At 46.8% G+C, this 15222-nt stretch overlaps 1 protein-coding gene across 1 annotated transcript in view; it reads right to left on the reverse strand.

Annotated features, from left to right (window-relative positions):
• Positions 1-15222, reverse strand: part of KATNIP (katanin interacting protein) — a 201408-nt gene that overhangs the window by 179440 nt on the left and 6746 nt on the right. The window contains exon 2 of the mRNA XM_033841133.2: positions 1827-1888. Coding sequence (XP_033697024.1) covers positions 1827-1888 — 62 coding nt within the window. The remainder of the gene's footprint in view (positions 1-1826; positions 1889-15222) is intronic.

Below are 15222 nucleotides of genomic sequence, written 5' to 3' on the forward strand. Positions count from 1 at the left end.
GCTCTTCTGGCTACAGCTGAGAAAGGAGGCAACAGGAGACAGGATGAAAGTCACAGCAAAGCACACAAGGCCCTTTGCAAGCCAACCCTGACCTGCCTCCTCAGAGCTGTCTGGGGTGAGGCCAACACCGAGGAAGCAGAGCCATGAGTTGCAGACAGAAGAATCAAGTCTAGTGGCCATTTTTGAGCCGCTGGACCCAGCTGAGCCAGAGAAATTCCCTTTTGTCTTTGGAATCAGGTCAGTTTACAGTCAAGAGTGTGAGTACTTAAGTGTCGATGAATTTCAGGATTGGTTGATATTGATGATGAGCAAGAAGCCTTCACACTCCTGCTCCCATCAGCCGCTAAGTAAGACTCAAATGTAAACTCCCACAAGCTTGGGTCTTGATTGAAGGGCCCTTCAGTAATTCATGGGTCCTAACTGCCACTTCCCACCTCAGGCTCAATGATCTTGCAGCTTTCCTTATTCATATATCTCTGCCTTTGTATACTTATTTTTTAAATGCATTTATTTATTTATTTTTGGCTGAGTTGGGTCTCCGTTGCTGTGCGCAGGCTTTCTCTAGTCGCGGCGAGCGGGGGCTACTCTTTGTTGCGGTGCATGGGCTTCTCATTGTGGTGGCTTCTCTTGTTGTGGAGCACGGGCTCTAGGCGCGCAGGCTTCAGTAGTTGTGGCACACGGGCTCAGTAGTTGTGGCTCGCGTCTAGAGCGCAGGCTCAGTAGTTGTGGTGCAGAGGCTTAGTTGCTCCATGGCATGTGGGATCTTCATGGACCAGGGCTCGAACCCATGTCCCCTGCATTGGCAGGCGGATTCTTAACCACTGTGCAACCAGGGAAGTCCCATCTCTCTGCCTTTGACCATGCTATTTACTTGGTCTGGAAAACTACTCACCCTCAAGAGTTGGTCTTTACATCCGCTTTTCTGCAAAGCCTTTCTTGATACTACTGGCAGAGGCAGGTGACCCTTTTTCCGTATTGAAATCCCACTCTTTGTCCCTCTCTCCCTGTACTGGCACTCTCACACTGTATTGTAATGATCTCATTGCACATCCCTTCCAACTACGCTGTGCACACCCTGAGTCAAGGACTGTCTCTCATCCATCCCTTAGTCCTGGCCCTGGTGCCCAGCACAGCGCAGGTGGGCTCAGTGCAGTAAATTTCAAAAATTTCAAGAATGGTAAATTTCAAGAATGTGGTATATTTCAATATTTTGTAGCTCTTCCCATTAAGAGGTAAGGCCTATTCCCCCACCCCTTGAACCTGCATTGACCTTGTGATTTGCTTTAAAGAACAGAAAGTGGCAGAAGTGACACCATGCCAGTGCTAAGCCTAGAGCTCAGGAGTTCCTGCGTCTTCCAATCTCATGCTCTTGAACCCGAGCCCCCATGTGAACAAACCTGGCTGGCTTGATGGAGGATGGGAGAACATCGGAGGAGAACTAAAGCACCCTAACTGATGTTCAGGCAGCCCCAGGGCAACACCTCTGTTAACTGCAGATGCATAAGTGAGCCCAGCTGAGGTCAGCAGAGCCTGGCCCATCAGCAGAACTGCCTGGGGAAGCTGAGCCCAGATGGCTGACCCTCAGAATCATGAACTAAATCTGTGGTTGTTTTGAGTCACTAAAATCTGGGTGACTTGTTACACAGCCAAAGCTAACTGATACATTCGGTAAGAGATTATTACTATAAGTGACACTGGGTTGATAACTCCAGTTGAGAATGAGAGAAAAGAATAGGAGATCCAGGGATACTTAATCACCAGCCCACTCCCTCAGGTCTCTTTAAATAGAGTTGCCTCCCACCTGCCCTCCCCAGCGACTCATTTACCTCCTTTTTCTCCCGAGAGCAGGACCGGCTTCTCTCAGCCTTCTTCAGAGTCTGATTTGTAGCTGTTCAAAAACAGAAACAGAGATTAAGGCTGTTTTAAAACAGCTAGTTTATCACCACAAAAGCTTTTTATTTGCAAACCTAATAGATGGGACCAATCACAATCAAGTGATTTTAAGAAAGTGTAGCCTATTATGATAATGGGAAAATGGCATACTCTTGAAATAGACCAACGGCAATGAAATGGTAATTCACACACTCATATTACTTGACTATAATGAACAAAGCCTCCACTCTTTAATCTGGAACATTATCTGCACTCTGCAAGGGCTGACAGACTAGTTTTTCCCAGTCGGATTACATTTTTATTAAATTGGAGTTATATAAAATGCCTTCCACTGTGCACATACACATAACCTTTGATGAGTGTGTGCCAATACACTGCACCAGACCCCCAAACTCGCCACATAGGTGCTGGTGCAGATGTGAATTAGCAGTAATCACCTGCATTTCACATAATGGGGCAATTTCAGAGAGAATTGTGGCTTTTCTCGGAAAACTGGAAAACTAATATTGAAGTTATGCATACATTTCACAGATGGACATCAGAATGTTTAAGTATGCTGTTCCAAGTGCAGTTTTTACAACTTCAATGGAAGTGTCCATTATAAAAGGAATCCTTGGTGGGAAATTAATGGATCGCCTTGGTTTTAAAACATAAGATGCGAGCCTCACTGCACGTTGCCAGTGTGTCTCCCAAATTGTCCAGCTTCACTCTCAGGTGGCTATTTTCTAGAGTACCACAACCATATGTCCCATTAGCCAGGAGCACTCTGAAGGCAGCAACAAAAAGGCTTAGTGATGACTTATAGAGAGGCGAGAGATGGGGAGCGAATCTGAGAGGAAAGACGCTTGTCTTTGGATGCGGTCACTTGCAGAGGGGCTCACAGATAGTGATAAAGCTCAGGTCAAGGGATGATGCTCTTTCCAAAAATGTGAGAATAAGGGAAAGAGCAAAGGTCCAAAGATGAACTTCTGGCACTGGCCAAACTTGGGGCCAATACATAAGAGGATGTAGAAAAGAGGCAGCTGTTCATAGGAGACCCCGGGATGTACAGTATCATGGTATGGTAGACATCTTTGGGGGTATCTGCTCAGCTCATAATGACACCCTAGACTTCTCCCTTCTCTCTTTTCTTCCTCCCCATCACCACAGTGGGGTCCTGTGGCAGCCATGACTGTACATGACCCCATACCCTGAACTTCATATGCTGCACTGGGTATGGGCACTTGACCCAGTTGCAGCCAATCAGAATCCCAGCCCCTAACACTGAAATTGATTCTGAGAGAGAGGATAGAGGGCCAGAGCAGGGCTACCTCCATGTGTGAGCAGCCACCAGCCACTGGCCTTGGGGACAGACTAACACAGAATGCCAAGACAGAATGAACAGATCTGAAACCGACTGCACGCTTGCCTTTGTGTTCCACAGACACCCACTTAGATTAGGTTCTCTGTGTGTGTGTGTCTGTTGCCTCTTTTTTTTTGCCTTAAGACAAAGAAGCTAGGGTTTAAAGATGAAAAAGAACCCCGGAAAAGATACCACTGTGACGGGGGATGTCGATAGTGGGGGAGGATTTACATAGGTGGACAGGGCATATATGAGAACTCTCTGTACTTTCCACTCAATTTCGCTATGAACCTAAATCTGCTCCATAAAATAAAGTTTATTAACTAAAAAAAAAAAAAAAAAGCCCAGGATTTAGGGATCAGGTGATCCGGGTTGTTGTCAATCTTATCGTGACCTCCTGATCCCTGATGCTCTAGGGCAGGAGCTTGGGTGGACAGCTCCCCCAAACCCTCATCCACACCTGCTCTGGCTGTCAGTCAAGGCCTCAGGGTAGGCCCTAAGGTCGACCAGAGAGGATGACATACCAGGTAGTAGGCCACGCAATGCAGAGCCAGGAGCTGGGAGGTGGGTCTGGAGCTGGAAGGGCGCAGAGCAGACTGGAGGGCAGGAATGCTGTGCTGACAGGCCAGGGTGCTCTAGCAGCAAAAGCAGTGTTGAGGCAAGTAAGATGTCAGCAGAGCAAGGGTAGGGAGCGGGAGGGAAACAGTGCTAGTTCGGGGGTGAACACGGCAGACCCCAGGGTCCGGCTGAGGCCCTTCCTGTTCTGGTCAGACTCATGCCTGGGGATCCAGTCCAGTGGATCGCTGACCAGTTATGAGATCTTAGATAACTCACGAGATCCAACAGGTTCTCTATGGGCCATATTTTCTTCCTATTTTTTTAAAATGAGGATTAGACTGAATCACCTCTGGGTTTGCTTTCCATCTCTAAAGTTCTTTTATACTAATAAAGAACAGTAAAAAAAAAAAAAGGATTCAGGTGAGCCATAAGAAGAAAATATTAATACAAAGAACAGAGAGCTTAACCACTGAAATTTGCAAGCAAATCTCTCTACTGGAGTTAATTAGAAGCTCCTTTATTCATTAAATTGGAAAATAATTTGCTTATTTTCCAATGAAGATAATTCACTCTAATTATGCACATTTGTTATCGAATGCCTCTGTCCTCGCCCCACCGAGCCCCTCTCTCCTCCAGGTAGCTCGACATGGAGACGACTCCTTCTCCCCAAGGACAGAAGCGACCAGGTTACACTGTGCCTGTCTACTGCACTTAGCTTCTCTGAGTAGCTAGCTTCCTACCTAGATCTCATTTTATCCTCACAGCGACTTAGGGAGGGGTAAGAAGGTGACATTAATATCAATATATGCTGCTTGCAAAATTAAGGGGGTGTTCCTCTGCATTTTGCAAGGTGACCTGCCAGCTTCAGCCAGGAAACAATAAATAAGGCCACATGTAAATACCACGTGTACACCTCACTTTAGAAAACAGATGTGTGCCTGGGGAAAAGAAAAAGGGACTGCATGGAATTGTCGTAAATATAATACCGGTCTCCCACTTAGGATTTCAGAGAGATTTTATCTGCACTTAGGATTAATTTTCAGTGGTTAGAAGATTCTGACACTTTCGTTTTACTTTCCTTTGGATGCAGATAATAATATTCATCACTACCATTTAGAGGGAAGTTGTGTCTTCCTTGGATGTTAGCTTCTGAAGTCCTCAGGCACGGGAAAATCAGTGTCAAAATTCCCCTTGGGGGAAAAAAAAAAAAATTCCCCTTGAAAAAGAGCCTTAAACCTCCTGTAAAGTACAGCCTCCAGGACACAGATTTTATATCCACTGTTGTTGACTAATGTGCATGTGTAATATCTGGTGCATTTGGAAATGCATGGTACATGGTAAAATACACATGCAAAATATAATTTTATGGTATTTCTAATTAAGCTATTGATATTGTAATTATTCCCTCTGTTTCTCATCTTGGGGTAGGAGGAGAGGGCGGGGGCGGGGATGGTGGCAAGAACCAGGCACTGAGCTCCTGAAGCTTAAACCCTTAGTTGATATAGCTCCACTGTACCAGACACCTGCTATGGTCCAGGTTCTATGCACAGGCTTCATCTCCTGCATCCTCACAGACTCTCCTTTAGATCAGGGGTCAATACACTTTTTCTGTAAAGGCCCAGAGAGTAGATATTTTTTTAGTTTATAGACCATCAAGTCATGAGGTTATAAGGTCTCTGGTGCAACTACTCAACTCTGCCACTGGAGCGTGAAAACAGCCATAGACAATATGTAAACAAATGGCTGTGTTCCAATAAAACTTTATTCACAAAAACAGGCAGCAAGCCAGATATGGTGCCCAGGCTGTAGTTTGCTGACTCTTGTTTCAGGTGGACAGAGCTATTCCCATTAGAACAAGCCAATGAAGAAATGAGAAACAAACTGAGGGTGAGTGATTGAGCTGCTTACTCAAGGCCAGAGAAGGGTAGCTTGTAGGTGGTCAGGCTCAGTGTGCTCCCAATGGCCATCATCACCAGCACCAGCACCAGCGCCAGCATCACTATCACCAGCGTCACTATCATCATCATCATTACCACATGAGCTCACCTTAGTCAGGGTTTCTCATGTGCCAGGCGCTGAGCTCCAAGCTAAGTACATGAACCAACTCATGTACTCTTTTTTTTTAATTAATTAATTAATTAATTATTTCATTTTTTTGGCTGCGTTGGGTCTTCGTTGCTGCACACGGGCTTTCTCTAGTTACGGCGAGAGGGGGCTACTCTTCGTTGCGGTGCGCGGGCTTCTCATTGTCGTGGCTTCTCTTGTTGCCGAGCATGGGCTCTAGGCACGCAGGCTTCAGTAGTTGTGGCACGTGGGCCCAGTAGTTGTGGCTTGCGGGCTCTTGAGCACAGGCTCAGTATTTGTGGCGCACGGGCTTAGCTGCTCCGCGGCATGTGGGACCTTCCCGGGCCAGGGCTCGAACCCGTGTCCCTTGCACTGGCAGGCAGATTCTTAACCACTGCGCCACCAGGGAAGCCCCTCATGTACTCTTTATAGCTACTTTATGAAATAGGTACTATTATTATCCCACTTGTCCAAGGTGGGCACGGAGACCCAAAGAGGTTAGGAAACTTGCCTAATATCACACAGCTAGCGAGTATAGGAGCCTGGATTTGAATCGGGGTAGTTTGGCTCCAGAGCCTGCACTCCTAACCACTAGACTACACTGCCCCTCCGTCAGGTTAAAGACAAGTCTGAGAAGGCTAGCATGTGCTAGAGAGGGAGTCTGACTTAAGGATTTCTTTCTGTGATGCAGCTTTTTAATGTACTTTGGACTCCTAGAGTAATTAATAAGGGGATTAGAACAAAATGATTCCCCAAGGGTCAAGGAAGATGGAGTTCCCCATTAGCCAGAAAACTGCCATTAAGTGCCAGATGTGGAAAGGCAGGTTGGCATTAGACACTCACGCCCATCCACTCAGGTACAACGCTCAGCCTTGGCAAGCAGGGCTGGGCTTTGGAGAATAAAGGCAACTCAGCGGAAATCCAAGACCATGCAGGGACCTCCCCATCGAAAAGGAGTTTTAAATGAAGAACTTGTTTCTCCCAACTGGGGTGATGGTGCTTCTACTAGGTTACTAAAACGAGCTTATTTCTCCTGCAGTCCAAATATAAGGGCTCACCCTGTTCTCATTTTATATATCTATGTAATTTAATGCAAATGGCAAATATCCCAGAGATGCCACTTAATCTTACCCATTGGATTGGCAAAATTCCAGAGGTTTGACAATGTACTGTTGGCAAGATCTGGGAAGCAGGCATTTTCGAGCACTGCTGGGAGAAATATAAAATGGTACAGGCTCTGTGGAGGGGATCTTGGCAATATCTTCAAAAAGGCTTTTGGCAGTATCCCTTTAAGCTAGCAATATCACTTCTAGGGATCTACCGGGAAGAAATAGCTCCACAAATAGGAAACAAATGCATGCACAAGGTATTCACTGCATCATAATTTGCAATGGAAAATATTAGAAGTGACCTATAAGTCTATCACAGTGGGGACTGGCTGAATAAATATGGTGGATCCACACAATGGAAATGGAATACTGGGTGAAAGAATGGCAAGCTGGTAATATGACCATATGTTAAATGAACTCAAGGGGGAGACAGTTGACGTAGTATGCAATTTTTTCTCTATGAAAGAGGGAAAATAAGAATATATGCTCCTGGGACTTCCCTGGTGGTGCAGTGGTTAAGAATCCGTCTGCCAATGCAGGGGTCATGGGTTCGATCCCTGGTCCGTGGAAGATCCCACATGCCGCAGAACAACTAAGCCCATGCGCCGCAACTACTGAGCCTGCGCTCTAGAGCCTGTGAGCCGCAACTACGGAGCCCATGCACCTACAGCCCGTGCTCTGCAACAAGAGAAGCCACCGCAGTGAGAAGCCCGTGCCACAACAAAGAGTAGCCCCCACCTGCTGCAACTAGAGAAAGCCTGCACGCAGCAACAAAGACCAGATGCAATCAAAAATAAATAAAATAAATTTTTTTAAAAACAAAAAACACCTATAAAAACAGATTTCTCTAAAAAAAAAGGTACAAATGAACTTATATATAAAGAAAAGAATATATGCTCGTATTGGTTCTGTTTGTACAAAGAACCACCTGGAAGGCACATGCCCAAGAGCGACTTTTCAATGTAAACTTTTTCTATTGTTTTTATTTTTGAATGATTTAGTTGGAACTTCTTCCTACTCAAGAAACTAAAATAAACTTAAAACATTAAATGTGGGGCTTCCCTGGTGGCTCAGTGGTTGAGAGTCCGCCTGCCGATGCAGGGAACATGGGTTCGTGCCCCGGTCCAGGAAGATCCCACATGCCGCGCGGAGCGGCTGGGCGCCGGAGCCGTGGCCGCTGGGCCTGCGCGTCCGGAGCCTGTGCCCTGCAACGGGAGAGGCCGCGGCAGTGAGAGGCCCGTGTACCGCAAAAAAAAAAAAAAAAAAACATTAAATGTCCAAAAGGGCTAGTTCAGATTTTTTTTAAATATAGTGAGAAACGCTGTGGACACTCCCACCTAAGGTCCAAGGGTGTGGTCTGCGGAGGGAGACAAGGTAGCCGCCATGGACCTCGGACCCCGAAGCATGCTCGAAAGGACACAGTATTTTCGGAGAACAAGCTGCCTTCTTTTAAGAGATCAGTCTGTAATGTGTGAGAGTTAAGAATGAAATGATGACAAAATATGGTTTCTGGACATTGAAACAACAGTTTCTGAGCTAAGCCAGTAGGCTGGTGGTGACCTGCTCGTTTACTTGAGGGCTAAGTTTTTTTTTTATGAAACGTCTAGACAAGATGAGAAAGGAAAAAGAGAAAAAGAAAAAAAAGGAAAGGAAGATTGAGACCTGTCCAGATGGCTTGTCTGGAACTCGTGGTTTCCTAGTGTTTACCGGGCATGGTCAGGTTCCTCCCCAGGTGATAGTTCTTGGGATTCCCTCACTAGCATATGCAACAACAAAGCCGGAGGGAGGCTCAGAGGAGCAGAGTAACTTGCCCAAGGTCACAGAGCAATGAAGAGAAAGAACTGGGGTTAAGAAGCCATCAGCTAGCTGCTAATCCCGTGTTCACTGCATCCTGTGGCCCGCCTGCCTGCACACCTTCTTCACCTCCAGGAGTGCCAGAGCTCCAGGCCCACTGGCCTTTCTACGCCACACCACACCCACCTTCAGCCCCATCCCAGCCTCCTGAACCTACAGCCTCTGCAGAGACACGTGTGGCAGGGTGGGGACAGGGCAGTCTGGCAAGCACCTGCCCAGCCTAAAGAGGAAGCACTATTTGTCTCCAGCCGTAGGTTTCCAGGCAGGAATGTGGGCTCAGTTTTGTTGGGTGAGATTTTTCCAGAGAAGTCCAGTTGTATGAGAAAGCTTCTAATCTTTTAAATGTTGACAAGTAATTAAAATTTTTTTAGAGCTCTGGACAGGCCCAACAAAAGAGGCCTCTAGTTTCCAACCTAGTAGACAACTAGGCAGAAGATGGGAAAATCTCCCACTCCTCCGGTTATTTCCTTATCTCAATGCCATGGACCCTTTTTGGGGAGGGGGAAGGGAGACCTCTTTAAGGAAATATCATCATTAGAACAGAATCTATTAGACAAAAAGCATGACTGTTTGGGAGCCAAGTAAACAAACACTGGCTCTGAGACACATTTTTCTCTTCAAATACTCCATGTGCACCTCCAGGCTGGTTCTGGGCCTTTAAGTTACATCCTGTCTTCTGAAAGCCCGAAACAATATCCCTGTCACTCTTCCTTTGCATTTTCTGTACAACTCAAATTCCCAGGGCCCAGTTTACTGCCAAATTACCTGAGATAAACAAGTCATGCTAAGACTCTCTTTTCCTTTCCAAACCTAAACAGCAGCTGGCAGCTAGAAATGGTTATTTATAACCTGCACACCGTTCCGCGCATTTGCTTGGTTTAGAAATGCTTAGCCGTGCATTCTTCAGCCAGCTTCATAATCAGATGAGAGCCTGGGGACGATGCTGTGCGGTGGCTGAGAGGCTAGGCTCTGGGTCAGCCTGTCTCGCTCTGCCACTAATTACCTGTTTGGGAATCCTAAGAGTTCCAATTCCATTTTTAGGGTTAAGATAGTACAAGAGAAACACTTAGAACACTGCCCTGCACATAGTAGGTACTTAGCAGTTTCCTTCCACAGAAACAGCTGTTTGTGGATCTGAGGGAGTTCCGCTGAACTCTGCTGCCCAAACATATCCTGAATCTGCTCCTTCCTCTCTGTCACCCCTTTGTGTGCCCTGTCATCTTTCCAATAGCCACCTGGTAGGTCTCCACCCTCCACTATTGCTGGCTTTTCCCACTGCAGCCATCGAAAAATAAGGCCGTAAGTCCAAGTGATGACACCTGCCTGGCTGACCATCCACTGGTGTATTTCACTTTGTACATTTCCCTTTTCCCTCCCTCACATTCACACCTCTGCAGCCCCCAGTCTTTCTTCTGCTCCTTGGACTCAGGATCCATTCCTGCCTCCGGGCCTTTGTCCTCATCCCTCTAGGTCTTCTCATGCTGGCTCCTTCTCATCAATCAGATCTCAGCTTAAAGGGACCCACTTGCTCAGAGTGGACTAGCCCCCAATCCTCCCTACTTTAATCTTCTGCATAGCACTTATCTGATCTTTATTTGCTGATGTAGTCTGCCTGCCTCACTAGATATCAGCTTTGTGAAATCAGAGGCTGCTTGTCTGGCTTTTTTATCACTGAATTTCCCACACCTGGAACGGTGCCTGAAATGGAGTAGGCGTCTGTAGACATTTCTGAAATTGATGAATGAGTGAATGACCAAATTTCTGAATGGACAATGCTGGAAGGGCAGGAGGCATGATTATGAACTGCTGTAATGACTTCATCTTCTCTTGCAATGTGCTTTCCTGACCCTTTCCCCCTGCTCTTTCTGGGATGGTGAAATGAACTATGACAAAGTAAGTTTAATACACCATTGGAGCGCACAGCAACGAAGACCCAACATAGCCAAAAAGAAATTAAGTTTAAAAAAAATACACCATTGGAGATAATTGGAAAATATTGATTTTTTTCATTTGAAAGAGTGAAGATAAGTAAATGCCACACATCTGTAATCTAATCAGTGGTCTACGTGATGACATGCTTCCCAGGCTAAAATGGACTTTGATCTACCTCTGTATCCATCATAAAAGTTCCCAAACGCACTCCCACTCCAAACCCCACCCAGCCTTCTCCTCCCACATCCCAGCTCCCCATAGAACACAAGTGAGGACACTGACCGCATTTGTGGAAATATGTGTATGTGTGTGTATATCCAAATTCAAGTATCTTTTGAGTATTTTCATCCCCCTCCAAAAAATGATCAGCCAAACAAGCTTGGAAAACATGAGACTGGTTCATGAGAGCCCCGGGATCCTAAGGAAGAAGATGCATTTGTTCCTCTGATAGTTAATTGTTACTGAGAGCCTATTAAGTGCTGGGCACCATTCTAAGGGCTTTAGATAGATGAATTCACTTGGTTCTCAGAGCAGCCCTATGGGAAGGTCCTACCGTTACCGAGTCCAAGCTCGCTCTGCTCGCCGCACAACAGGCCAATAAGTTGGACACGAGGTGTTGAGGCAAGGGGTATGACTTTATAAGGAAAGCCAGCAGACCAAGAAAATGACAGACTAATGTCTCAAAATAACCATCTTATGGGGTCTGGATGCCAGTTTATTTTATAGAATCAGAGAGGGAAGTAAAGTAAAAAGGCATAATAGGGAGAGGTAGTGAGGAAGTAAGGTAAAAAGGGCCATCAGTCTTGCAAAACATCTCCTGGAATGGCCAGCTTTGGTGAGGGGACGTGTTAATTTCAGCCATTCACAGGTGGGCAGTGTCAGATTGTCTCCCTGTGAGCTGAACAAAGGCACTTTAGTTCAACATTCAGGCAGAGGGGCAGAGTTCCCTGAGTCAGGCCATTGTGTATGATTATAACAAAAGCAATGAAAAGCAAAGGTTAAAGTCAAAGAAACATCAACATGGAGTCCGATTTAGCTCTTCCCAGTTACACTCTATTAATCTCCGTTTTACAATTTAAGAGTCCAGGTACTGAGATGAAGTAACTAACGCCCCTCCCCCAGCCGGGATCACGTGGCTGGGAAGAGGAGTCGCCAGAAATCGAAGCCCTTTTTTTTTTTTTTCGTTTGCGGTACGCGGGCCTCTCACTGCTGTGGCCTCTCCTGTTGCGGAGCACAGGCTCCGGACGCGCAGGCTCAGCGGCCATGGCTCACGCGCCCAGCCGCTCTGCGGCATGTGGGATCTCCCCGAACCGGGGCATGAACCCGCATCCCCTGCATCGGCAGGCGGACTCTCAACCACTGCGCCACCAGGGAAGCCCCTCGAAGCCCTTTTGACTAACTCCATGAGCTCGGCTCCTTCCACTCCTTTCCAGGGTGAGGAAGGCTCAGGTGAGCATCAACATGAAGAGAGGGAGCAGAGTCTAAATTCTTGGCCCTGGTTTTCATAGTTCCACTCTGCAGGCTTAAAATGAAATCTCCATCCCAGTGGAGGCAGGAGACAGAACTTCTGCTGTGCAGGCTCATTACGAGAAAGGCTTTGTGGTATGGGTAGGGGTGCCGGACTGAAAGCGATCTGAGCCTTGTTCACCTGCTCTTGGGCTGCCCATCGGGGGCTCTTAACTACACCCCGTGCCTCGGCCTCCACATCTGATAAATGACAGTGATCAGACTACATCCAAAGTCACTCGCTGGCTGAACCCAGCCCATATACATTTGTCTGGTCTCCAAACTGTTAAGAAAGATTTTTTTTTTTCTCCCAGCCAACATTTAAAGCTTGGGAGATGATGTCACATTTAAAAATCCTGAGTTCTGGATTCTTTTGAAAAACTGAAAAATCTGTCAACACAGGACCTGCGTTCCTGTCTGGCAGCCATTGTCAGGAGCTGAGGGCAATGCCCACCAGATGGCATGGTGCCCTCCCATCCCTCCCTGTTCCCCGGTTGCCTCCCTATCACAGAGGTCAAGTCCAAGTTGCCGTTATCGGCAGGTCTGAGGTTTTTCCCTACAGTAAAGATGCAAGTGAAGGTTCATGTGTCCACGTCTCCAGCAAGAGTGAATCAACATCATTATCAAAAGTACTTAACACGTGTACTTCTCATGTGCCAACCCCTGATCTAAGGGCTTGGCAGCTACCAATGTATTTAATTCTCACAACAACCCTAGGAGGTGAATACATTTATTATCTCTATTGTATAGATGACAGAGAGATGGAGGAAGACACGTGCTTCAAGAAATTAGTAGAGGGACTTCCCTGGTGGCACAGTGGTTAAGAATCCGCCTGCCAATGCAGGGGACACGGGTTCGATCCCTGGTCCGGGAAGACCCCACATGCCACGGAGCAACTAAGCCCGTGCACCATCACTACTGAGCCTGCATGCTGCAACTACTGAAGCCCATGCGCCCTAGAGCCTGTGCTCTGCAACAAGAGAAGCCACCACAATGAGAAGCCCGTGCAACGCAATGAAGAGTAGCCCCTGCTCGTCGCAACTAGAGAAAGCCCGCACCGAACAACGAAGATCCAACACAGCCAAAAATAAATTAATTAATTTAAAAAAATTAGTAGACAACATATTTCTTTAGGAAATTCCCAGATATGCAAAGTGTATTTAGGTGTTGAAAAGGCCCCACGCAAATCAGCATAATGAAATAAACCCTGGCCACTGCCGCCATTATATTACCTGCCTGGTCCCTGCAGGCTTCTAAACTTATGACCTCTCTACAGGATCCTCAGTGTTCTGAGATATATCAGCATTCCCCAAATGGGATCCTGGACTAGATCTGTCAAGTCCCTTCCAGCTCTAACCTTCTGTGATTTTATGTCGGTTCATACAATGTATCTAATTAGTTTGGGACCCTCTACAGTGGAAACACACACACACACAATGCATTGCAAGTTCACTTAGAGTTTAGAAAAGTGTTGTAGTCCGTGCAGAGGACCTGTGGTTGGTGACTAGACATCTGTGATATTCCAACTTCCTGCCAGGTGCTGCATTCACCTGTAACTTTCCTATCCCCTAAGGACATAAGTCAGGGGCTGTGTCTGGAGAATCCATCAGCTAAGGGTGGTCAAGGTATAATAGCATCGGACTCCAAAATAAGTCGGGAGGTAGGAGTGACAGTGGCTTTACTGGGATAGGGAATGGGGGAGCATAAGAATGCCAACTGAAAAGCTGAGGAAGAACAAAATAAAACTAGAGGCTCTGGGGTATAGTAAAGGTAGCTAGGCTAGAGTATATTATTAGGACTGCATTGAATTGCTGCAAAGGACAGAGTCTGGAGGAACCATACTTGTCCACCAGGGAAAGAGAAACCAGCTGAGGTCTCTGGAACTTGGCCTGGAGGCTTGTCTACAAGGGCTTTTTCTCTGCTTAATGGAGACCAGCCAGCAATTCACTAAGGAACAAATGGATTCATCTCTTTCCTGGTTACAATGTCAACCCAGCAAACACTCATGGGCATCTCCCTGTGCCAGTCCTTGGGCCAAGTGTTGGGCATGCAAAGGAACAAGAATGGGTCTCTACCCACAGAGAAGGAGAAAGGCGTGGAGCCCAGTACCTGTGATACAGCACCATGCCTGAGAGGCCACAGGATTCCACCGCGTGGGAGGAATTAAGACTGCAGGTGACGTTACTCACTGTAATCTACAGTGTGAAAGTGACATGAAAGAAGGGCACGGTTGGCAGGGAGCACAGCAAAGGCAAGGCAGGGAGGTGGGCAAGGATACGGGGTGCTCAAGAGACGGCCAGCTTTCTGAGGTGGCTTGGCTAGGGGCTGAAGTCACAGGTGCCTGTAGGGTCAGGCCAGTATTCTCAATGCAAGAAGCAGACACTTAATGACTGGCACCACCAGCCAGAAGGCTGACTCAAACTGTTATCACATGCCCAAGGTCAAGGGGGTGGCCACTGGGGCTGTGTAGGAAGGCAGGTCTACACAGCCCCAGGGCTAAAGCTCCCTTTCATCAAGAGACTGAAATGTCCAGGTTTTTATGGGAAATTATTATTTTTAAATGTGGGAAAACACATCTGTGGACCCAGTTCAGCCCAGTATAAAACCTCTGGGCATGAGAGTGGGTGGGTGAGTGTCTAAAGATGAAGAGGGAGACCAACAGAGGGATAGGGGAAAGGAGGGGGACTGCTTCCCCAGGGAAATTCTCCGATTAAAGGTGCTATGTCCACAGGGCAGTTGTTAAGGTTACAAGGGTCAGGCTGTTCAAAACCCCATGGGGTGGACTTCCCTGGTGGTCCAGTGGTTAAGACTTTGCCTCCCAATGCAGGGGTGAGGTTCCATCCCTGGTTGGGGAGCTAAGATCCCACATGCCTAGCGGCCAAAATACCAAAACCTGAAAGAGAAGCAATATTGTAACAAATTCAATAAAGACTTTAAAAATAGTCCCTTTAAAAATAGTCCACA

Source organism: Tursiops truncatus, chromosome 15 (assembly GCF_011762595.2).
Source record: "Tursiops truncatus isolate mTurTru1 chromosome 15, mTurTru1.mat.Y, whole genome shotgun sequence".
Classification (NCBI taxonomy): Eukaryota; Metazoa; Chordata; class Mammalia; order Artiodactyla; family Delphinidae; genus Tursiops; species Tursiops truncatus.